This window comes from Geospiza fortis, unplaced genomic scaffold (assembly GCF_000277835.1).
Source record: "Geospiza fortis unplaced genomic scaffold, GeoFor_1.0 scaffold125, whole genome shotgun sequence".
Lineage (NCBI taxonomy): Eukaryota > Metazoa > Chordata > Aves > Passeriformes > Thraupidae > Geospiza > Geospiza fortis.
Window position 1 is genome coordinate 87,638 of NW_005054479.1, and position 25,964 is coordinate 113,601.

Consider the following 25,964-nt stretch of genomic DNA (forward strand, 5'->3'; position numbering starts at 1 on the left):
GGTGCCGTGGCCAGGGGGAACACGATTGTGTCTGGGCTAGGAATCAGCTGCTCGGGGTGTTGGGGAGGGGGCAGTGCATGGGGAAAGGGCTGCAGCGTCCCGGGGGTCGTGTGTGGGGCAGGGCCCGTGCAGGAGTGGCCTTGGACGGGAATAGTGCTGGGATGGGTCGGGAGTGTTGGAGCGGGAAGAGGGGAGGAGGGAGAATTGCGCTGTGGGGTTATCGTGGGTGGAATGGTGCTTGGGAAAGCGGTGAAATACGGGTATCGCAGGCTGGTGCGTGGAGCTGGACTGTGGGACACGCAGGGGAGTGTCCCAGGACCGGAGGACAGGTGCAGGGAGAAGGGGTGGAAGGGATGAGTCCCGTGCTGGGGCTGGAGGAGCGCTACCGGGATGGACAGGCTGGACCGAGGGGCAGGCAGCGACAATGAGGAAAAGGAACTCCGGGACCTCACCAGCGCTGAGGTGCTTGTTCTTTACGCCGTGGTTAGCAAGGAGAAAGGGTGTCTTAGTTCTTAGACAAACAAGCTGCCGGATGTCACGGCATATGTGACATCTGGCCCGTCTGCTTACCCTGGTTGTTACCACGTCTCGATCCGTTCCTTGCCTTGCTCCCAGTTGTGTGCCTGCGGTAAGGAGACCCTAAAGCATCTGGAGTCTAAACTCTTCCCAATGCCCGCAGCTCACAGTTGTTCAGAGCACGCTGTCCTTTTCTGTCATCGTTTTGTTTTAAAGAGAATGCAGTTCCCCCTGAGTACTTAATTGTCTGTTCAGCGCAGCCACTGGGGTGTGCCTGAGGGGAAGCCAAACATGCTAGGCAAATTGATGAACAAGTTTCAGAATATAAGAAAGGGAAATAAAATTCTTAATAGCTTCGTGTGGCAAGAAGCTCCGGCAAAAGGAAGACTTAGATGAATGACTCGAGTGCAGAAACGTTAGTGAGCTGATTCCGGTCTGTTTCTGAATTGGCTGTTAACGAAGAGATGACAAGCCACAGCCAGAGTTTAAAGGAAGAACAGCATGACTAAATGCCTGCTGTATTTGAAAACATCAAAATGAATAGCCCAAAGCTTGTTTTTAGTATGCCCAAGCATTCACTTAAAACAAGAAACCGGCTGATAACTTGGCACCCTGTTTTCTTGGAGGACAGTCTCACCAGTTAGCAACAGGATCATTCTTTTGTTTATCAGGTGATCAAAATACCACCTGGTTTATTGCAATTCTGCTGTATTCAGTTTTTGATAGGACCTTTGTTTGTTTAGCCTAGGAGAATTTTAAAAATATATTTTCTGCTTGTCTTCCAGAGCTAAGTAGAATACACTAAAGATGTTCAATGTAGTAAATTAAGCCTGAGATTAAATGTAGCTGCTCTGTAATTGATTGGCATGTAGGAACAGATTTGCTGTCATCAAATAAAAATAGAATGGCTGCCTGACCATAGTGTTTGTGTGCATTTATTTTTTAATCTGAGATTTCCACTCATCTCAGCTAATTGTTCTTCTGCAATACACAGGCAATATAGAGGTCAATATAATCTGGAAAAAAAAAAGAGAAAACCAAAACCGCAACTGTCTTTGCTGTAGGCAAATGAATATAATCATCTTGGTTTGAAGATTTCTTTTGTTTTCCTAAAAGAAAACAGGAGGATTAGTGATTTACTGTACTCTTTACATACAGACATGCAGGGTTTGCTGTTGGAATAGCTGCTTAGAGTGCAAGTTTAACAAACAGCCATGTTTGCAATGTCCCAATGGACTTTTGAGGGTTTGATGATTCTTCTAAACTGAAACAGGAACAGTGGTAAATGTTCCATGATGACGATGAGTTCTGCTTTGTTTTTCTAACAAAAACAACTTACTTGAATAAATGCAAAGTTTGGTGCAGTGAAAGGGTGTGGGTGAACTAAAGAATTGTTCCTCTTCTGTCCTGTTTGCAACTCCCCTTGCTATCTTAGCCCTTTTGTTTGTGGGTAAATCATACCTTCACTTCTTTAAGGTAGAGCTGTGCTGTGCTCAGGCCTCCTGACCTCCCAAAGTGGGCTGTGATCACTGTGGGCACTAACAAAGGTTTCAAGGCCCAGGACTGGCCTTTTGTCAGTGTATGTGGAAGTTTGCAGTAGATATTTTGCATAATTTAAAGGGGGGACATTATCACTGCCCTGGAATAACAAGTTCCTGTCTGTGAGCAAAAGAGGATAGGAACTGGTAAGAAAACATTTTCATTCAGCCACAGAGGCTGTTTTTAGATGGTTGGGGTCAGGGAAATGTGTCCAGATGTGCTTTCATAGTGACAAACTGCAAATAAAATCTCACTACACAGCATTAGCTTGTTCTCTGCCAGCTGCTCTGATTTCTGATATCTCTGTATGCTGCACGAACTGGCCCCTTGCTTTAGTCCTGCTGTTGGCCATCTGTAAGGGCCCAGAAGGGATTTTCTTCTCCTCCAGCACAATACATTTTGGACCAGCAGCTCAAGGCAAGGAGAAGTGCAGGTCTTCATTTTACTGATGTTAATTTTTCAGGTGAAGGATCCCAGGATTTAAGTGACTGCCTCATTTTGAGTAATATCTTTTTGTATCTTTTTTGTTCTGGTCCAGGCTTGTGGAGAATATTGAAATATAATTTTGTGGTATTGGTCATAGGTTTGTTTTTTTCCTGTCTTTTTTATCCCTGTGATGTGATTCACTCCCTGGTATGGTCTGTCATTTAATGTCAACAAGTATTGACACAGACTTGATGCTGTTTGTCTCTATCCTCCTCACTTCCTTTGTGTTAAAGCTGTGATTTTTGACTTCAAGCTGGGTAATATTTTGAGTTTTCCCTTCTCAGAAGAGAACCTGGTTTGGTAGTGTTCTCAGAAAACCTGTGTGTTCCTGGAAGATGGCATCTTTGGTCAAGGCAGTCTTTCAGCTTTACCCCAGTCAGGAAGTGATGTAAATAAAGCCAGCAATAAGGTGCTGTTTTTCAGAGAATAAAAGAGTTTATCAGGCCTAACCAAAATAGAAACTGAGTGAGGAATTCCTTTTGCTTTCCGTTTGTCAATCAGTTGGCCCAAAGACACATCAAAAATACCCTTTTTCAGTTTGATGTAATGGAATTACAGGAATTGCAGCCCTGATGTCTTGAGCCAGCAAAGGCTGGCAAACAGGTGGCTGAAAGGACTCTGTTCTGGAACTGTGGCTGCTTTCTTTTTATGTTTCTAAGATTTTGATGTAGGAATTGCCATAATACACTGCAGTAAGCCCACAGTGGCACTGTGGGGTGACAAAAAGCAAGTCACCTGCCTGTTTTTAAGCTCTGAAATATTTTCTTGAAGTAGATGCCTAAATTGCTTTTATCATAATGTGTTAATTTAGTGCTTGACTAGACTACCTGAGCAACAGAAAGATCTCTTGTCACCACTTCATGCTCCCAGTACACAAAGCTGCAAGCACTGGAATCTCACAGAGAAAGGGAAGGGAAAATCTGACAGTGAGAAAGTGTGACACTAGAGAGAGTGTTGGGCACAAATTTCAGCTCTTGCACCGAGTTCAGGGATGGGGTTTTAACTTACTGGAGTCCATCAGAGAAGAGGAAAACAGGTATTGAGATTTTAATTCAGACAAATAGAGTAAGGAATGAAGGATTTTATCAGAAGAGTGAGGAGTTTTAGCTCTTTTTTCCTGGTATGTGGTATTGCTGAAGAGCAAGATGAAGCTGGAACCAGAAATGTGGCTATTTAGTTGAAAATGAATCAGTTATTTAAAAAGCAGAGAGAAATGGATGTTTTTCTTAAACCTAGTTCCAGTTCTAAAGGTAGCCACACCTAAGATTTAGATATAGCTGGGCTGGTGCTGTTCCTCTGTCTCATGACAGTGTGTGCTCAGTAGGTGAAACAAAGTCCATTCTCCAGATGGGGACTAACCCTGAGTGCCACTGTACCCAAGAAAAGCCAGGATTTTTACACTGTGCAGAAGTGGGTGGTTAAACCAGCTCCTCCAAGTGTGTGCTGCTGGCACAAAGGTTCCCCACGCTCCCCTCCTCTTTCCTAATCAACTAAACTTAAAACTGAAGTGTGGTTACAGCACCCTTTGGGTGGCTGGAGGTCAGGGTGCAGGTACAGATTCCAAAACCACTGTCTTTGTCTTCAGTGGTGCTGGAGAGCCTTAAATAGTGAGGTAACTCCTAGGGAAGGCTAGGTTTGCATCTGGTGGGGGAAGATAATACAGAAATGTGAGATACAAAGGCATGAAGCACTTGTTACTTGAGGGAGAAGTCAAAGAGGAAGAATTAGATAAAGGAAAACAATGGGAGCACACAGGAAGAAAACATTTCACAGTGTGATTTTAGGATTTGTCTTCTCTGCAGTATGGCTGCCAAAATTCCCTTCATTCTAGCTGCATTTCTACCTCTTTTTATAACCTAGTTGTCAGGAGGATCAACATAAAATTTAAGTAGACCCACTTGGAATAATATTTTCTTATGCAATGCTAGAGGGTTTCAGATAAATTGTTTTACCATAAAGCAAACAGATTGTGTTAAATATGTGTCCAAGGCCTTTGGTGTGTGAGCACTTGTTTACAGTACTTGAAAATAGTCAATCTCCTGCAATCTGGTTTATTATTAACCCAGTCTACGTTTCTATGCAGTTGGGAAAAGTGTTTGTAATCAGCTTATAAAAACTTATGTCTTCTACTGTGCAAATATTTGCACAATTGGTATTTTTCTAACAGTTTCTTAAACTTAGCTTTTTGAGGAATGTGATGCTTGGCCACCTTCAGAAGTAGGAGCTGATATGGCATTTTTGGAACAGGTTAAAGATCTCTTTATTAGTAGTGTAGTGCTATAAGCATTATAAAAATCCAATAAATTGTGTGGGTTACTTTAACATGTAAAACAGCCATGTTTTACATGACCTTTGTTGGAGGTGATGTCATGAGCCACTCTCCCTGAACATGTTTTTAGATCATGATTTCAGTTTTTCCTTCCTTAAAGCAAACTAATAACCCCCATCATTTCTTCCCTAAATTCCGTCTTACTACACCATTAACTTTGAACAAGTGAATATATTTGGCCAGAGCTCTACATAATAATTTATTGTCCCTTATTGTTTAAAGTAAAGATTAATGTACATGTCTGTGTGTGCACTACCAGCTCCCTGCCCTTTCACCCTCACCTGAAACTGGTTAATCTCCCCATCACTTTATTTGCACAGTTTCTTATTCTCATTGAATCAGTGACTATAAAGGTCCTTCTGGGTCACTGGATCCAGCCCCCCTCAGTGCAGGCAGCCTGTAAAGTGATCAAGTTCTACTCCCTCTGCCTTTGAAGACTGGTGAGCTGCTGCAAGCCAAACTGACAACACAATCTCAGCTTTTTCAGGTCAGAGAGAAACAATCTTCAAGGGAAAAAAAAAGCCCTTCAGAAATGCCTTGTCAGTGCTTTGTCTCTGATGTCTCTCTTGTTTATTTTGTTTGTTTGTTTATTTCAATGCTGGAGCTCTAGCCCAACCAGAAATGCTTATTCTAATTGTACAGCTCTGTAAGAAACAAGATTTACTGAAACTGAGGAGCTTCAGGCACTGTAGAAATCAGCAGCCAGCCTGTCAGGGCCCTGTATCCCAGACATCAGGCTACTTAAAGCCCAAGCTGCAAAACCCAGTTTCGTTTCTTCATGGTCTGCAGGTGTTGGAAGTTTTTTGTAGTGCCCTGTGTGTGCCTTTGGAGGGACTTTTTTATTCAGAGACTTACAAAATGTCCTAAAAATTTGATATTTAATCCAAAATTATTGAAAACTTAGTTGCAACTTAATATTTCTTACATCCTGGTTGGTTGGATTAATAGTTTTGGGTTTAGGTTGCTTTGAAAGGGTGTATTAAAGCTCAGTTTGGAAGGGACTGGAAGAAGCGAGATCCATACTGTTTGTAGAAATATCTCCAAAAAGATGATCTCATTCAGTCTTTTAGTGGTAACATCTGCATGCAGGAGCAAAAAGTCAACTGGCCGCCCCTGAATCTGAACTCTGAAAGTGTCTTACAACATGGAAATCAGTGCATGACATCCAGCCAGAGACTTCAGCTCTTCTACTCTGTTGTTGGTCTGGGTAGACTACCCAGTTGAATTGCTTTTCTGCAGAATATAGAGACTTAACTTAAGGGTTGGAGTTGGATTTTCCTAAGCATAAAAGGCAGCTAATAGGGGAAGTCCACCCTGCTGCAGTTCTGACTGTGAATGTTTCCACCTTGCAGATCTCTAGTAATTATCAGCACTTTGGATGGACGGATTGCTGCACTGGATCCAGAAAACAGTGGGAGAAAACAGTGGGATCTGGATGTGGGATCAGGTTCTCTTGTGTCATCCAGCCTCAGTAAACCAGAGGTAAGGCTTAGTTTCTTTCCTGACTAAATATTTAAAACTGGAGTTGTCTGTAATAAAAGGAATGCAGCTTCCTCCCTGTTTGGTAGATGTTAAATAATGGAACAAACACTTACAAAACTTTGTCAGTACTATTCTCAAACTTTTTTTTTGAGCGCTTACATCATGTTGCCATTTCAAACTGGAGTGTGTCAGCATTTCAGCCTTGGGATTGATGTATTTGATAACTATCAAACTAGATGATGTAACTGAGTTGGGGAATTGTGTGTAATTGCTGATGGAAAACAAGTTACTTCTATTTTCAAGCAAATGAAAGGATCATCTGCCTTGTATTACTAGACTATGTCTTGGCAACCACTGGCTTTTTTTTTCCCTCAAGAAAAGCAAAAGTCCTTGTGACTTAATAAATGAACAAAGGATTGTTTTGGGTGTTTTATACTAGATAAGCAGGCTGCCTGTGAAATAGAATGTGTTAGCAATTAAACAGAGTGCTGAAGGTCACCCTGAAGTACTGAGTGCTAGAGGGTTGCATCACTTCTTGCAGATGAACTGTAAGAAGAAAATCTAGAGTTCAGTTTCTTGTTTGGTGCTATTGGCCACTATCAGTTTCAATAAACTAGGCTAAAAATTAGAAGGAAGTTTTTTTCTTTTTTTTCCTCTTCCTGCACTGGGAAGATCTCTGATTCATTCTCCCCTAGAATTAGGAGGAACAAAAACCCCAACAAAGAGGTAATTTGGGATGATAACACACCACAGAAGTACACAGTCCCTCCCTGTCAGGGATGGTTGGGTTTGATGACCAGTCCTGTATCATCCTTTGCACAATGAGCATCAGAGAATGAAAGTTGAGTTCAGGATTATTCACACTGCCTGACTTTCCTGCTTGTGGTTCTTTGTTGCTATCTGTGGCCGTGAACTCTGTTTTGGTGTAAAGAAGGCAAAGCAAAGATGTGGACTGTTGCTGTGGTATTGTGAGAGCTGCTGATGAGTATGTCGGGTTGCAGAAGTAATATGAATGTTTACTCACATTCCTTTGTTTCTGAGAGAGAATTTTATTTATGGATGCAGCTTTGTGAGATTTGTTCAGGTGTATTTTTGTGGTTTAGAAAAAACACTGCAGAAAAGAAGAACTTTCCCCCCAGAATATGTTTAAGAGCATTGAATTGTTTAAGAGAATTGAAAATAATACAGGAGAACTGTAAAGAGCTCTGTGAGGTCGAAGATGTCAGTGATTTTGTGATCCTTCACAAATGTTCTCAGCAGTAGATTCATAAAATACTGGTCTGTTACCTGTTGCTGCAAATAGTTTCTGATGACCACATGAAAACAGAACCAGTGGTTATGAAAAGCACACATTTAAAATCTGTGCAAATATAAACTTTGTTTTTTCACTACGAGTTAAGTCACAAGCCCAGGTTTTTAAAGATTTTGGGAGTGCAAGCATTTCTAATGATAGAAGTGTTTTTGCAAATATAGATTCTGTCACTCAACTGTCTGTCCAGGGTTTTGATGTTTTTCCAGTATGGTATGACTGTAGAAGTGAAAGGTTGGGGTTTAGACAACAAAAAAATGTAGTTTGTCCATGTGGTATTTAATTCCCTTGTGTGATTACAAGTCAATACGTTGTGGCAGTCATAAAAATACATTTTTAAAGAGCATTTGTAATGGATAGAGGAAGTTGGACTTTCAGATGGGCTTTCAAATAGTTTCATTTCTACAGCTGTGGCCAAAGACACTGAGGGATTTTGGCAGTTAAGATGCAGAGCCTATGAGATAACTAATTTTGGAAGGAAAAGGTCATTTTGGCCTTTCAGAAGCTGTTGAGTGTTACAAATATGGGCCTTTTTAGACTTCTTACTGTCATGTAAACAAATGCTGTTAAGACAGAATTTAACAAGAAACATGATGAAAAGTGATGAATACTCGGAATAAACTGCATTTAAATATTTAAATATTTAATCTGCTGTCAGTAATCAGCTGAAAGACTTCATGCTGTGAATCTAGATACTTACTTAAGTCAGTAATTCACCTCATTAAAATTGCTGGGAAAATTCTGGTTTGGGTCAAAAAACTGATGTGGGCATGTCACCTCTTGAGTTTTATTCTCTCAAACTGAGTCTTGAGACTTTTCCTTCCTCTTCCAGCATTTTTGAAGTAACAAAGGTTTTTGTGCTAGCAACCACAGAATTCATCATAAAGGAGTAACATTATGTAAGCTGTTAAATTACATCTTCTTGCAAGAAATGGCAGATGAGAAACTTTGTGTTACACTTGCAGAGACAAAGATTTGCGTTCTTTCCGAGCAAGGAAAGTGTGCTGCTGGCTCTTAATTGTTTTGATGAGGGTTTTTTTAACTATCTCAAGTGTGACTACAATGAACTGTAGTTCCAAGTCCTGGTGCAAAAGCATGAATTTAATTCCCAAGTGCCTTTTAAGAATAGACCTTAGATCTTCAAACTTTCGGTGTTTAACTGAACTGTAGTTAACTTCCTTTACCTAACTGTAAAATGTCAACCTGGCTGTCTGGAGCTCTTGTGTTAATTAGGAAAGTGAGGCAGTGAAATTTCAAATGTTCCAGCAGCTCTGTCAAACACTTCAGATCTTGAAACTACTGCTTAAGACACTGACAAGTGAGATGTTCATCATTTGTCATATGAACCAGATCAATTAGAAAGGAAAGGCTGCTGAAGTATTAATTGTGTGTCTGGGTAACTAAAATGCTAAAATTCTTTCCTTGGCTCTAAGCTCCAACATAAACAAATCGTGGTCAGGGTGCCAATGCTGAAAAGTTGACTCTGCAGTTCAGGCTTGTGTGTGAGAATTTAAAAACTGTTTCCCTATCCATTGTTTTAAAATGGAAAACCTTTCTCTATAAAAGCCTGGTTACAAGTCCAAGTTTTCCTGTTAGCTGCACGCAAAGATTGCCTGATGAAATTCACAGTAAAGTCATTGAATCACAAGTTTTCTAAAAGGGAGCTTAATTTTAATAAAAACACTTTGCTCTTTAAGATTTGGGTTTGTAATTAATACACTGTCCATACTTAGAAAAGAATACTTTGGGGAGAAGCAGCATGTTGAAATAATGATGGTTAATTATAGTGAAAGAGAGAACTGCTTCAGAAGCAGTGGGAAAGGTTCATAGCACATAGTTTGTTGATGAGGATGATTAATTCTTTTACCTGCAAGCTTTATACTAAATTACTTAATGAGCACCAATCAGAGTTGTTTCAGTGCTCTGGGCAGAGGCTACACTGGGATGGACTCAATAATCAAGTATCTGGTAGGCTTGGGCTGTTACAGACTAATCCCTAAGTAAGCATCTTATTTCCTTATTGGAGGCATTGAAGATCATGGGACAAAATCAGTTTCAGCTCACAAGGCTGACATTTATAGGAGAGTAAACATACCACTGTATCCTGGAAAAATGGAATAATTTGATTATGCCATGTCACCAAATCTGTCAACATCCTTATTCCAATAAAGACTCTCATGACCTTTGTATTTCATTATGTGTATGCATGTATATAGAGATATACAAACATAAATATATCTTTTTATTGTGACAGCCACATACAATCAACTTTTCTACAAACTTAAGACATCTGTGTCATCTTTTTTTTTACATAGAAGTGGCATATTTTTATGGAATAGCCTAGTATTATGGGTTTTTCTCCAGAGAAATCTGAAGAGGTGAGGAAGTTTTATACTGAAGTCATCTGAAAACTCACTGCATTGTTGATGAAGTGAACCCATAGAGACTTTGAGCAGATTGTTTCTTTTTTGCTTAGAGCAGTGGGTTGGAAAAGGATTTTGGAATCTCACAAAACTCCACTAGTGACTGCATTTAATGTACAGTATGAGTATATCTTCTTTCTTTTTCCCTCCCTTTATCTGCATCATTAGCCCTTCTCAATTTTCAGTGCTTTGGTTTTCCAAAAGAAATACAGAATTCTGGTGTGAAGTGTCCAGACATCTGGGACTCTGAGCACTGACTTGCCTGCACATTGCTGCACTTTGGATAAGGCATCCTCTGTGCCCAGACAAGGCAGAGAAGAGCCTGGATCTGTCTTGGGTTGCTTTGGGGAGCACAAGAGGAAACTCAGCAATTCCCATCCTTTGACCTCTTACACTCTGGAATAGAAGAAAATGCAAAATCGACATTGAAATGGGTCAGGGCAAGGCAAGAGGTCAAAATGCCCTTTGAGGGGCTTGAATTGTGAATTCTGTTATATGCCCTCCCAGAGGTTCAGGGAGAGTAAATAATTGAACAGTGTCTTTGAAAGAATTAGGAAAGTTTCACCAAGCACTTACAGCAGTATTTTATTAGTTTGAATAAAACTTATGTGTTTGTTTGGCTCATGGCTTTCTATTATAGTTATTTTGCAGTTGAGTCACTGTCTGTAAATACCATCCAAGGAAAAGCTGATAGTGTTTGTCTTGGATATGGGTGGGGAACACTTAAGACTGTCAGACACTTGAGTGTTTTCACTGAAGAGGTTATTATAGCAGCTGTTAAATGCAGTGATGAATATTAGGAATTTATATTAATCCTGCATAAAATTGTTCTGACTCTGCTAACATTCACTGGCCAAACAAAAAGGAGATGCTTTTCAAACTACACAGACATTCTGAGAAAATGTCTTTGTTCTGAATTCTGCTTAAAAATGAATGCCTCTGTCTAGTTCACTGTTAGTAATTTTAACTCTTAATCTTGGGTGCATCTTAAAACATCTGGAATGGGACACACCAGCAACAGAAGCAATATTTCCTGCTTATCACTTGCAATAGTCTCCATGCACCATCCAGGCAGCTCACAGGAGAGTCAGTTTGATATACCAGAGTAGCAAGTTGGTTCTTTGAGGTGTTTGAGTGGGTACAAAAGGTTTTTAAAGGACAGTTTTGCTCCAGAAATAACAAAAATTTTTAAATATATATTTGTGCTGTAAAATTACTTTCTGGCTGTAACACATTCTGAGCAGATGTAAAGCACTGAATTGCCACTCTTCTCCAGCAGGCAGAGTGTAAATCAGTGGTCTGGTTATTGAGGTGACTAAACTGGGGAAAATGCATTTCCTTGTAGGTAAACTGGTATAATTTTTGTTGTCTGGAAGAGTATTCTAGTGTCCTGTAGTGACCTTTATTTTTGTGTACCACTGAGACGTGTAGAACCACCAGATGCTTAGATAGTTGGAGGTGTCATTCCTGCAGAGAAAGACTGGCACATCAGCTGGCTCTCAGTCATACAGGTTTTCTATAACAGACATGAAATTAAACTGTGCTAAATGAAATACAAGATGTGGGGATTGATAACAGTCGTTTTGTTGTTGGAGGCTGGAGGTAACCAGTTTAAAACTGAGAAAACTGTGCACTAAGATATCCCGTGACAGGGAATCAGCTGCCATCTCCATTGCACTGCAGGGGAAGGAAATGTGATTCCATGTTGCCTGCGGGTAGAGAGAGACAGATTAGTGTCTTAAATGGTCCTGGAAAAGCTCATAATGAATAAGAAGTGAGTGTCCAGAATTGTACTTCAAAGGAAGATAAATTCTAATTGCAATTGAGGCAGAGAAGGCTTAGAGCCATCAAGGGGAGTGGAGCCTGTGTTTGCAGGAAGGAATGGATGTGACTTCTCTTTAACTGCATGGATGTATTAGCATTCCTGATGGCACAAGTGGTTCTTTTCAGTTCTGTTGCTGGAAACACACACACGTGTGGATGAAGATGTGACAGGCTTGGGAAACTTCACTAGAGACACCTGTGGATTTCTGAGTAGAGATTTTTGTTGCTTTCTTGATGAAACTAAAACATAATTTACACTTTTCCTGAAAATAAACTTCTAATGTTGTTTAGTGGACAAAAAGTCATCTGCAAAAGACTTGTTTTAAAGTACCCTGATAGCTGGAAGCTGTGCTTTTATAGGAAACACAACCAACTTTTTTTAGTAGGGAATGGTAAACCTGAGGAAAAGGGGAATTGCTGACAGCTGCCTGAGGTGAGCTGGTGGTCAGTGTGATGCAGCATCATACCATTATCAGAAGCAGGGCTGTTGCTTAGGCAAGTGATGTTATGTATTTATCCAAACTGCACATCTTCAATCCTCTTAGTTTGGTGTCCTGTTCAATTAAAAAGCCCAAAAGCCTAACTGTAGCTGCAGCTTGGTGGCTGCCTTGCTGACACTTGGAGTTAACACCGACCAAGCCCTGAGGAAGTGCTGACACGTGTCCTTTCCCTGCTTTAAGGACCCTATGGAGGATGACAACTTCCCTTAGGGGACACGTGAGCAGCTACAGAGCAGGATGTTGTGGCTTGTGTGATACCAAAGCTCTCAGAGCAGTCCTCAGGTGATGCTCTGCCTTGAACAAAGCCAGGAAAGTTTCTCAGAGTGCTCTGTGTACGACCAGCTTTCATCTCATGCTCACAGCCATAGTAAAAATGCTCCAATATTGGAAAGGCTTTTTCCCATCCCCATTGTCTTTGGTTTTTTATTCTTTATAGTAGAATAACAGAATGGTTTAGGTTGGGATACTCCTTTAAGATTACAGAATTACAGAGTCCAAATGTTAACCCTACAATGCTGAAGTCACCACTAAACCACATCCTTAAGTGGCACATCCACAGGGCTTTTACATCTCCCCAGGGATGGTGACTCCACCACTGTCCTGGGCAGCCTGTTCCAATGCTTGACCATTCTTTCAGTGAAAACAGTTTTCCTTACAGCCAATCTAAACCTTCCCTAATGGAACTTGAGCCCATTCCTTGTCCTATTGCTGTTTCTTGAGAAAAGAGATTGACTCCTCTCACTTGGCTGAAACTTCCATTCAGGGAGTTGTAGGGAGCAATAAGGTCTTCCCTGAGCCTCCTGGTTTTTTCCAGGCTAACTAACCACAGCTCCCTCAGCCATTTCTTGCAAATCTTGTGGTCTGGACCCTTCACCTCCTGGGTCTAGATAAGGGCAGGAAGAGAGCTTGTAATTCAATTGCATATGGCCTACTGCATGTTTTGTATTGGTTGTTTAACAGTTCTGCTGTTTACAGATAATAAAATGGAGCAACTCTAGTACCTAGACAAATATCAGTTTCAGGTAATGGATAACTTAGATGGTTGGAATTCAGCTGCCCAATACACAAAAAAGTAATTTATTCTGCCCTAGAGCCTTTTTTAACTTTCATGCTATATCTTTGTCTACATAGAGAAGGGCCCATTTTGAGGGTTAAGCGATTTAGACAGTTTAGCAAATCATTCCTCTAGCAGCACAGCCACTGACATCTCATTTCCTAATTTCTTCTGGACTTTGTGCTTCATAAGGAGGTAACTATTAATCTTTGTCAGACTCGCTGCATGTTTCGTGTACTCTTTCTTTGCATCCTTGAAAGAGGAGACTGTGATTTGCCATGTTCTCTTCTTCTCGTGTATTGGGCTCTTTTCCTGTAGGAGTTCCTCTGTGACTTAGTTTCTCACATGGACTCTGTGTCGTTTTCTGCAAAACCATCCTCTCCATGCAGGGCCAGGGAAAGAAACATGCAGGGTCCAGCAGAGATCAGTTTGAATCCTGGTCTCCTTAAGTGCCACAAGAAGCTTCTGCTATTGCTCCTGCATGGATGCCAGGTGCTCACCAAAGCCACTCTGTCACTTCCCTCCTCAGCTGGACAAGGGGGAGAAAAATCTGTTGGAAAGGCTCATGGGTCAAGATAAGGGCAGGGAGAGATCATTCACCAGGCACCCTCATGGACAAAGCAGACTTGACTCCAGGAAACCAGTTTTATTACCAATAAAACCAAACCTGAAGAACACCTTCTCTCACCCCTCCCTTCTCCCCAGGCTTAACTTCACCCTGATTTTCTCTCCCTCCACCCCAGAGTGGTGCAGGGGGATGGCGCATGAGGCTGCAGTAAGTTCATCACACCTTGTCTCTTATCTCTGCCACTTCCTCCTCCTTAGGGGAGGACCCCTCACACTTTTCCCCTGCTCCAGTGTGGGGTTCTTCCCACCCCTGTAGCCCCCACCACCAAAGCCTTGCCTTGCAAACCACATACAAGTACCAGTTCTGCTTTGGTGGTTGATGAACTGTGCAGGGCCTGTTTCTGGAAAGGCAAGGCTTTGGGTAATGGTTTTTTGTACTAATCCACTCCCTTAGGTGCTGTTAGTTTCAAGGAGCTCAGTGATGGGCTCAGTAGCAGCAGCACCAGTTTCTCAGTGTCTCAGAAAGCACTGCTCTTAAGTTTCAGAAGACTTGCAGTCTTATTAATAAAACTTGCCATGTAAAAGAGGGGGATGGAATAATGTCAAAATAAAGTCTTTCTTAAAGCACTGTGCAGTTGGTTTTTTTATTATTATTAAGGAGAACAGTTTTTAAAAGTCTGTTACCATGGCAGCAGAGCAGGCTGGCATCTCTGTATCTCAAAACCCCAAGTCTTGTTTGACTGTGATTAAAGTAACTGTGGTATTTCAGTTTGCTTGTCTTCAGAGGAAGGGTCTGTGTGATTGCACAGCAAACAGTACTGGGTTCCTGATCTCTTTTGAAGATGGGGTAGTCTAGTTAGCACACTGAAGTTCCTCAGATTTCCTTTATGGCCCTTCAAGGGAGGGCAGAACAGGAATAATTCTTTTAAGGGCAAACTCAAACTGAACAAGGTAGCGTGCCCCTGACATCGGAAAGGAGAGTATAAGTCTCAAGCTGCTGTGCTGCTGTCATCTGTTGCTTTTTATACTGTTTGTGTAAAAGACAGTTTTGTTGGGACCCTGGTGCTTACACCTGATCAGATTTTAAGATCTGAAGTGCAGAATCATGACAGAGATACCAGCTCTAGTCTTTAATAAAGGTTGTCAGGAGGATGTTGCAGGTGTTGCTTTGAAGAGAGAGAAGAAAGGAGTTTTGAAATGAGTTCTCTAGTACTCAGCCAGGCACAGAGTTACAGCATCACTTCACACACTCATCATACAGAAAACAGAGGCCCATGAAGGTTGAATTTATTACTCTTTTCCATGTATTCATGAAAAATGAAAGAGAAACTACCAGTTTGTGGAGTGTGGGGACTGATGGAAGGAGAAGAAAGACAGTGATAGATATAAACTTTTGTCATAAGGTGCTTAATGCAGGCAGGAGTCAGGGGCAAGGTTTTGTCACTTGATAGATGCTGTGAACTGTTGCTGGGTGAGCTGTACAGCCTGATGCTTAAAATCAGCCTGAGCTGTGAGAAACATCTCTGCTCACTGTTGCTGTGCAGACCTGGTGTGCTCTTTCAGGCTGTCACAGCCCAGCTGAGATGAAACCTATTTCCACGGATTCTCTGATGTGCCGCCTCTCAGCTCTGCAGGGGAGGAAGGCCACCTAACCTCACTGCTGTAAACAGCTCAATAAAATACTGATTATCTGATGTCCAGGTGCAGCCTTTCTCACAGTCCTGAGCTCAGAGATGGTTTGGGCATGTTCAGTGCTTAACAGGCACAGGAGGTGGTCAGGACAGGTATGCACTTCATAAACAAGTGTAATGCTGAGATCGGAAGTAATGGTACTCACAAGAAGGAAAAATTCTCCAGACAAACAACAACCTGTTGGTATTTCCTGCCTCAGCTTCCTCATTGCCTTTGAACATGTCTTAGGTTGTTTTACTGATCTAAATCATGGACTTCCTTTCGCAGTCAGTTTTCTTTTTCCTGGCTGGTTGAACAGTCAATGTTTTGAAGAATACTTTGCTCTTTTACCAGTGCTTTAGGCAGTGGAATCTTTTCAAAAGATTGTGCTTGTGTCTGGGTCTTTGTTCTCTTAAGGAAGTGGGGATGTTATGGACCTGCTGAAGTTTGAAGACTCTGGCTGGCCCCTTCATCCCTGTGTGCTGCTGTTTGATTAGGGTTTGCCTGTTAGTAAGAGTACAGTGTCATCCGTAGAGTGCCCTGTGCTTCAGGATTTCTGCAGGTAGCTGAAGGCAAAACAGATGAATCAGCATCCTGAAATCTGAGGTGAAGAGAAGAAAACACCTCTTCTATTGGAAGGAAGTCATAAGCCCATGTCTCTTTGCAGATAATCTTCCTACATGCATAGCAAAAAAGAGCAGACAATAAATCAGTTCTAGACCAGCCCAAACTAGGGACATCTCAAAAATTGTGTGTGTGTATGTATATCTATATATATCTATATCACCTGAAAAATCTGTAAAGAATTACAGTAAGAATACCTGTGTTGCTGTCTATAGGTTTGTGGTTTTAATTTGTTTGTTTTTTTAATGTGGAGCATACCAGCTTGCTTTCACTTTCCCAGATTTCTTTGTGCAGACTCTTGTTTCTACCCTTCAGAATAAAGCTGCCATATGTGACTTTTAATATGTTGCCTAGATTAATTTTAAAGAGGCTTAAAAGACATAGTTCTCAGTGAGAAGTAGCTTTCTTAAGACCATGCTTGATGTTGGCTTTGATCCTGTTTATTACAGTGATCTTATTGTAGGGATAATCATAGAGGGGGAAAAAACTGGTACCCTTATCACTTAAGATCATGTAGGTTGATCTTCGTTAATTAGTAATTGGAATGAAGCTCTTGCAGCTTATAGTAACAGTAAGATCTGAAAACTACAAGCAGAAGTGTTAGAAAAACATAAAGACATCAAATCCTATTTTAAGGAGAATATTTCACTTGTGCGTGGTTATTTCCTTGGAGTTAGTAGATAGCCCAGCCCATCTGTAAACAATAATATTGACTGTTTTGGCACCAGACTTGGCTCAGATGTGTCTGCACGTGAGCAGGCTTGATTTTTGTTTCAGACGATAAAGAGCATTAGGAAGGGGGTAGAATGTCACGCTTGCTGTTAAACAGCTCCTGGAAGCTTTAGTACTTCAGCTTGTTTTGATCTCTGTTTACACAATTTTCCCTTTTCTTTCTTTTTCTCTTCTCCGCACCGCTGTAAATCAGCGGCTTCCTGCACCGACCAACCTGCCGTGGCACCTGGCGTACGGTGCCCTCCTTTCCAGTAAAGAGTCTAGACAGCAAATTCCCTGGAAGCGTGTGCCACTCCGGATCGTTATGGCTTTTTGCTTTTTTGTGGAGGCTTTTTAGAAACTGCATTACCTCACCCGTCGGCCTGGAGATTGCGCAGCCCGCGCCGCTGATAGGGCTGCAGAGCCCCTCGCAGAGCCAATGGAGAACTTGGGCTGCAAACTCTTAATGAGCAAAAGAGCAGCGGCTCGTTTAGGGCTCCGTAGTTAATGTGGGGGCTTTTTTTAAGTGTTACTTCTGAAAGACGAGCCACTTAACAATTATGTGCCATATTGCTGACCAGTGAAGCTGAACAAATAGCTATTTACATTGACAGATCAGAGGAATGTGTAAGTGCATCGTGGTAACCTACATTTTCTGTGCCAAGAGATTTGCAGCTGACTGCCTGGGTGACTCACTCCTTGGATTAGGAGATGAGGTAATGCTTTTGAGATACAGGGTGATGTCATTCCTTTACCTGAGCTGCATGCCGATGCTAGTTGCTAGTACTTTCAAGGAAAGTCCCTTTTCTGCTTCTCATGTACTAGAGAATGAGCTGCATAATTCAGATAGTTGTTGTTATTAATGTCCTTCCGAAGCCTCTGGCTGAACTGCTCTTTTGAAAACGGATGTCACCACAAGTGGCCACAAATGCCTTTTGTTACACATGTATGTGGGCACTTGCAAGTGGCACATTTGCATACCTGTCCCATTCTTCAAATAAAGCTGTTTTTTTAAAAGAAGACTTTCATGGTAATCAGGTGCTACCTCTTGTTAGCACTGTGTCATGTAATTCATTTATAAATAAAGTCATCTTAAAAGAAGGTGATTTTTTCCCCCCTGTTCTGTTTCTGTAGTGAAATAGCTCATTTGTGATGGTAAGTAACCCAGACGTCTCACTTGCACTTAGGGTCAGATTAACCTTATCCATTTCTACTCTAGCATTGTCCTTCACTGCAGCAGCTCTTCCTGCTGCCCCTGCTCCCTTTGCTGATGTGTTCATAGACAGCAGCTGTGATTTTCTCAGCTTTTCCCTCCCAGTGTCACCCAGGACGTGCTGCTCCTGTGGATGCCCTCAAGGTTGAGAGCACAAACAGGTGATCAGCAGAGCTGCCCAATGGTGTCAGCTGTCCTCTGCAGTCTATGGGGACCATGGTGTCAACACTCGAGCAGGCAGAGAGCCACTGTCAGGGAATTTTCAAAGCCATAACCTGATTTGATCCATATTTTGGGAGTATACAGGTGTGTGCTGCTGAGTCAGCTTCATGCATGTTGGAAATTCGGGTGTGGTTCCTAGAAATGGCCAATGTCTGTGTTGTTTGCTGGGGGAAAATTTCCTACTCGGGCCCTGGAGTGAGAGCTTTGGGACAGGGGGGGCACTTAAGGTGACTGTCCCCAGAGCTTGCCCACAGAGAGTCTTCCTTGCTCAGCAGCAATTCCTGGGCCGTTTACAGCACTGTCTCCATTCTTCACAAACCATGGAATGGTCTCCAGCCCCTGGAGCAGAGTATCTCATGCTGGCTGGGCTTTCAGACTACTTGCATGTGTATGGATCATGTGCAGATCCATTCAGAGGATTTGTTAATGCAAAGTAACAGCTGCACAGGCTAAAAGTTGTCATCAGAATTATTATGGGCTTCTGAAAGAATATATTACAGAAACATTTTGTGGCATTACTCCTCTGTGTTGAACAGAGTTTTAACAAGGTACTTCCAGCATGGTTACAGCTGCAGTTTTGGCACTGGCATTTTGGTTTTAAAAATGTGTTTTCCAAATCTTCTCAGTCTCTTTGTTTCTCAAGACCATAAGGTTGCTCTTGAATATGAATGTTTATTTAAACCTTGTTTGCTTTATTTGTGCACCAGTCAGGTGATCTCTACAAATGACATGCCCCACTCACCACCAGAATATTTCCTTTTTTGTTGGTTTATTTCTGTGTGTGTGTTTATAGGGCTGTGTGTGTTTATTTTTCCTCCCCAATGGTAGACCATAATGCAGCATTTGTGTGTCACATGCAGTGTCTTTTCCCAGGACGTTTGACCTTTATTGCCATAAGGTAAATATCCGAGAGGGAAAGAACTCACCTAGTTTTGCTTTGTAAGAGCTTCACAGCTAATCTCAGGAGCTTATTTTTATCATCTCTTCAATTACACATTGTGCTCCTGAAAGGAGTTTTTATTTCAATTGTCTCTCATCATGAGGCTTTTCAAAGCTGGAAAGCATTGGTGTTGGATCCTTTAGGGACCTTAAATACCAGCAGTGTGGGGTAACTCACCTGAATTTTCTCTGTAAATGAGGTGTGTTGAACAGTGTATAAGGAGATACTAGTCATGGCATGCACACATCTACAACATCTGTCTGTCCCTCCCTGTTCAGGTGAATCCCAACTTTCCTTAATGCTGTTTGCTCGACTCTGACCCAGTTAGAGGAATAAAAATTCCATGTTACATGGAATTTGAATCATGCAGAAGATGTGGTTTCAGATCCTCACAGTAGCTCTAGAAATAATAACAAGAAGAAACCTTCCTGCGTCTTTTGTACCACTTTGTAATACACATCTGTGCCTTGGAGTCTGAGCAGGAATATTTTTTTCCAAGTGACTAATACACATGTACCAGAAGCAGTCTTTAATTCCTAATGTGTCAAGTATCCGAATTTAATGTAATTATGTTGTAGGATATTGCCCAAATGGACAGAGGTTCTGAAAAAGCAATAAAACCTCCCATGTTAATCCATATCCTTAGAAGCTAAGATTATGTGGATTACAGTTTCTCTGTTCTTGATGGGCACAGCCACTGTGGCTCCACAGCATTCGTTATGGTCCATCATGCTGATAATGAGTTTCTTAATAAGTCCCTCAGTACTCACTGACAATGACTCATACCTCTGAACTAGGATCTCCTTGAAAATCTCTGTGTAATGGGTGAAATATTGTATCCCACTGAAGATTTTTTTCCTTACTTGTGTTTTTAGGAAAAAGCCAGGCAATTTTTACAGGAACAGTGTGCTTTAAGATAAGAAATTCCAAGGAGAAGTCAGATTTAACTGTCAGGAGAGGCAAAGGTGAAAATGTGAGCTCTGATCTCAGTGATAATTGCTCTCTCTGTGCTTTACAGAAAGTTGGATATTCTGAAATAGACATTAATCATGAAAACAGGCTCAGTTGTACTTTCAAAATTACTCTATTTTGAAACTATCCCAAATAATCTGCAAAACTTTGCACTTTAACCAGTGCCTGTCTCTTGGAGAATGCTTCAACCCACATCATATTTTCTACAGTTTTGGATGAAACCTGTCAACTCATCAAGCTTTCAAATGTTTTGAAGAAGTGTCACACACTGAACTGTTTTTAAACTAAGAATAGAGAAACATGGGTTTGATTTGAATGCCTGAAAGTTTTCTGTCTTCAGTATAACTTTGAAAAATAGAACTCTGAGATACAAAACCAGTAGGACTCTGAGATACAAAACCACTGGGACGCTGGAGCATAGTGCACTAGCCTTGCTTATACAGCATTTCTCTTGCCATTTGTGGTCTGTGTGCTTTTAAATTATGGTTATAAATAATTAAAATTATGATTAAATCATAGCTAACTGTTGCTATAGGACATGAAATAAAATGATGCGGACATGCAACTTTTTAAGGTAAAAAAGAGGGTGTTTAATTTCTGACTAATATTTATAGATTTTTAAAAGTGACAGTGGATTGGAGGATGACAGTGCTACTTCTCCAATGACACTGGACAAACCAATAGTTCATCAAATTTTTCTTCTTCTATGAAAAAATACAAAACAATAAGTTATTCACATAAAGTGCCTAAGAAAGTTCGTTATAAGAATGTAAACGTAGAAGGCTTAGAGAAACTTAAAAAAAACAAAGCAACAGCTAACCTTGAATTCAATTACTTTAGGTGTTTGGAAACAAGATCATTATCCCTTCCTTGGATGGGGACCTCTTCCAGTGGGATCGGGATCGGGGGAGCATGGAGGCCGTTCCTTTCACGGTTGAGTCTCTGCTTGAGTCATCCTACAAATTCGGCGAGGACGTTGTCTTGGTTGGAGGAAAGTCTTTGACCACCTATGGGCTGAGCTCCTATTCGGGGAAGGTAAGAGCCTGAAAACGTCTTTTGTGGCTGTGTGTTTCGAGCTCTGCCTTGCAAACAGGTAACTCCTGAGGTTTAAACTGTGGTGCAGCTCAAGAGTTCATATGCAGGGCGCAGAAGGGGAGAATCTGAGCTTCATGGGCTGCAGTAGATGGCATGGCGCTGCAATCTCCTCCAGCCTTGGAGCTCCTGCTCTGCCCCTGTGCTGGCTTTAACCCTTGTCTCACCGTTTGCTAACGCAACAGAGCACTGTTCACTTTTTACTAGATCAGTTTTGTGCTGCGTTAGCTGTAGCAGGGGATCAGGGAGTGCCAGAGCCAGCACAATGGAAGGGACAGGGGCTTTGTCACCAGTAGTGGGAGGATAAGAGGGATGACCCCTTTCTGTGGGAGGACTTCAGCTTTATCATCTGGCTCTGAAGGAGACTTTGCAGTTCAGCTCACTGTGTATCAATTAATGCTTTAGGTGACACCTTTTTTAAAACTAATTTCAGGTTTTCAAAACTACTGAGAAAAGAAAAAAATTCAACATATGCAAAAGTTAAGGACTTACAGTTGTTGTCAATGTGCTTACTATGAGAAGAAGTTCTCCTTACCTTTTAAAGTCATATTTAAAAGTTGAGTTACATGTCAGATGTCATTTAAGTGGTTGTAAATATTTTGTGTAGTGAAGAACAGACATTTGATAATTCAGAAACATTACATTTTAAAACAAGTTAAAAATAGATTCAGTTAAAAAAATTTAAAGTTCCCAGTGTTTGTTTTCAACAAAATCAGGGTGGTTTTTTTTTTCATTTTCACCATACATTGTAATGTGGAACACTTCTGTGGTGTGGTGTGGAATCATCACTAATGATAAAGAGCACAGACCTCAAACCAGAGTTCATGGATTCCTTTTGGTTTCCTCACTGGTAGCAGAGGGCTCTGTGCACCAACAGGCTCCTCCAGTGCTCAGAAGAGGAAATTTTCATTTCTGTTTTGATTCCTGGCTTATGCTCACAGTAGCAAAGCTGCCTCTTAGATGAAATAGTGCCTGACCCTTCCTAAGAGTTCGGGCAGTTTCCTCTCTCTGGCATTGCCCATATGATGCAAGTTCTGTTTGAGATTGGGACTGTTGGAAACTGTACTGGGAGAGTTTATTAAGGTTTTCTTTGCCTTTTGATAACTGACAAGGCAAAGGAGGAGTCTTTGTGGTATTTTATATAAATCAATAGTACTTTATTTGAAGCTGATAGAGTTATGCTGAGATAAATATGACATGAAAGCAGAATTATGCTGTGGGTCTTGCAGGAATGTTCTTTTGATGTCCACAGAAATAGTGGAGGAAGAGAGAGCTCAGATTTCTTTTTGTTAGAAGTACATGCAAAATATAGTCAAATGGTAGTCAAAATACCACAGACTGTAAACTTTCTAGAATCCTTTGAAAGTTTTTGTTCTGAAAAGCCGTTATCTCTTAAACCAGGCTTTTCAACATCCCTCCAGCCAAACATATAAAGTCATGGAGTTCCAAATTGCCTACCAGCCAAGAGCAGGCTGTAAGGATTGTTAGCTTTGAATATTGCTGTTGATGATACTTGTTTTGAAGTCTCACATGTGAGCCTGCCTTGTCCCTCAGGTGAAGTACATCTGCTCAGCCGTGGGCTGCCGCCGCTGGGACGATGAGGAGAGCGAGCAGGAGGAGACGCTGCTGCTGCATCGCACCCAGAAAACCGTCCGGGCTGTGGGGCCACGCAGTGGCAACGAGAAGTGAGTCTGACCTGCTCAGAACAGTCCTGTAGAGGTGGTGAGGCAGAAAAGATGGGAATCAGATCACATTGCTTCCCTCGTCCTTGCTCACCTCTGTCGCAGTAGGACATGAAATGAACGACACTCGCGCTCTGAGATATTTAAGGCAAAAAATAGCGTGTTTGTTTTTCAACTCCGATATTTATAGAATTCCAAAGGTCGCCATGGATTGGAGGATGAAATTGCCATCTCTCCAACGTCACTGAACCAACAGTTCTTTAATTCTCTCTTCCTCCAGAAAGGAATGCAAAGCAATCATTATTTACATGAAAAGTGTGTGAGAAACTCCATTACAAAAATGTAAACATCAGAAGGCTTAGAAGAACTTTAGAAGAGCAGGGCGATACACCTCAGAAAAGTTTTTCACTGCTGTACTGCACAGGGCAAATATCACTATAATGATTGTTCTAACTGCTGCTTTTGTACAAGAGGAGACAGTTTAAAAGTTTTATAATCTACTCACTTCAAGGTTCTTTACCTACTAATGGTAACTGTCGCTGGGGAGGCAGGTTATACATAATGTCTTAAGTTTTCATTTTAAGTTGGTATTTTAAACCATTCTTAAATTTATGTTGTTCAATCCATAATGTAGGTGGTTTGTTCTTTCTAAGCTGTAGAAACTGATTCAATCTGTGATTTTTCTAACTCTGTCATATTGAAGTTTTAATACCTCAAGATTTCTGAAAAATTACAGACACATATTTTCTGGAGAAAAAAGAAACCAAACCCACTTCATAAAACACAGACTTAAAAAGATGGGTCCTGTACATAGATACAAGTAACTGCCCAGCAACATAGTGGAGAATCAGTCATTCCCTGTTCCCCTGCTCCCTCTTCTGTTTGCAGCAGGATGTGACAAGTTGTGAATTTGTAGCCTTTCAGAGAGAACCTAATGAGAACTCAGTAACAGATCAGATGTCTGAGAGGATAAATCTTGGTTTCTGTGTTTCTTGGAGACAGATATTAGCCAGGAGAGGTATGTCAAAACCATAGTATTTAGTCTTGTGTCCCAGAATCCTTCTCTTTGTGGTGAGAAACAGAGGTGCTTTCCTGGTGACACGGAATGGGTAGGAAACATCTGAGGTTTTAATCCAGAGGAAAAAAATTTTTGTCTTTAATAAATCAACTGAGTATATAAAATATGCCAAACTTTTACCATAAGGATGTAAATTCTTTAAAGAGCCAGTTTGGGCTCCTGGTGGTTGCCAGACTGATAAGAAGCTTTAGGTACCCAATTATACTGTAGAAGAAATATTTACCCCTTCATGCTGTCCAAACATGCCACACTTTTCCTGTCTGTCTCTTTGTAGATTTACAAGAATTGAAGTTTTTTGCTGTGCAAGAAAACTGTGCTCCTTACACATTTCATTATACATTTGTCTTTTTTTGGTGTTAACCTATGGAACACGAGCAGTCCTGATTTCATGAAGTACCTGTCCAGGGATCTGTGTATGTGGGGTTAAACAAAAAAATCATAGTCCCTTTTCCAGTTTGAAAAATCTTGTGTTTCCAGTTAAATCCACTTAATTAGTGAAGAGAAAAATAGCTTGTTAGAGTGCTGCTTCCTAACAGCTTTGTACTTACTGCTTTCATCAGCTGCAGAATGTTTTCTTACCAGACCCAGCTCTAGTACTTGATGATTTTAATTTCCCCCTTCATACACTAAACCTTTAGTGTCATTGGCCCTACTTGACCGGTTTTTTTCTCAGTTCACCCATCATGTTGGACAGCATTTCTCAGCTGGTTTGATTTGTGTTCTGGATTAGCACTCCCCTCCTGGTATAGTTTTGTCCATTTAACAATGTGAGAGTTTACTTAGAAAATATGGGCCAAATTCAGGTAATTCAGTTTAGAAATCTTCTGCACAGAGGACTTGGGACTTCCTTGGAATATAAAAGCTGTTTCTACAAAGGTTTTCTCTTTTTCTTTGAGGTGGAATTTCAGTGTTGGTCACTTTGAGCTGCGCTATGTCCCAGATATTGAAACTAGAGCAGGATACATTGAGGGCGATTTTAAATCAACTATGAACAAAGAAGAAACAAAAATTATTTCAGAGGTGGATGAGCAGGAAGCTATGATGAAAGACACAGTGATAAAGGTCTCTGTGGCTGACTGGAAGGTGATGGCTTTTAACAGACGAGGAGGACATCTGGAATGGGAATACCAGGTAGGGGGAAAGACAGAATATTAAATATCACAAAAGTAGATGTTTTGAAGATGTCTTTCATCTTTGGTTTCAGGCACTGTCTTTGTAAAGGAGCACACATCTGCTTGTAATTTTTAACTGAAGTTCTGACTTTGAGCTGCTGCATCTGTTACAAAAATTTAAACAAGAAATTTAAGCACTTTGTTTTTTATTCTTATTTAATAGCTCATTAATACAACATTCATTTTCCAATTACCTCTCTCCTCTTCAGTTTTGCACTCCAATTGCTTCTGCATGGCTGCTTAAGGATGGCAAAGTCATTCCAATCCGTCTGTTTGATGACACAAGTTATACAGGAAATAACGAGGTACCGGAGGATGAAGAGGATCTTGTGGAAGCTGCCAGAGGGGCCACAGAATCCAGTGTCTATTTGGGTGAGACACCAACTGCAGCATTTTCTGTAGTAAACATTATTAATTTCTCTGTTGAGGTTGTAGTAAAGCAAATCTTTTTTACTGGTAGATTTCAAACCCATAAATCTTTTCCATCTTGATTCTGAAATGCTCATTGCTTTGTAGTTTCAGTACATTGGAGATGACTAAAAGTCTTGAAACTTTAAA

General features: G+C 41.0%; 1 protein-coding gene across 1 annotated transcript in view; it reads left to right on the forward strand.

The window, feature by feature from the left end:
• The first annotated feature begins 6,224 nt into the window (after window positions 1–6,224).
• EIF2AK3 (eukaryotic translation initiation factor 2 alpha kinase 3) overlaps window positions 6,225–25,964 on the forward strand; it is a 36,150-nt gene continuing 16,410 nt past the window's right edge. The window contains exons 1-5 of the mRNA XM_031063054.1: window positions 6,225–6,352; window positions 21,223–21,417; window positions 23,029–23,159; window positions 25,131–25,365; window positions 25,616–25,778. Of these exons, the coding sequence (XP_030918914.1) occupies window positions 21,295–21,417; window positions 23,029–23,159; window positions 25,131–25,365; window positions 25,616–25,778 (652 nt within the window). The 5' untranslated portion in view covers window positions 6,225–6,352; window positions 21,223–21,294. The remainder of the gene's footprint in view (window positions 6,353–21,222; window positions 21,418–23,028; window positions 23,160–25,130; window positions 25,366–25,615; window positions 25,779–25,964) is intronic.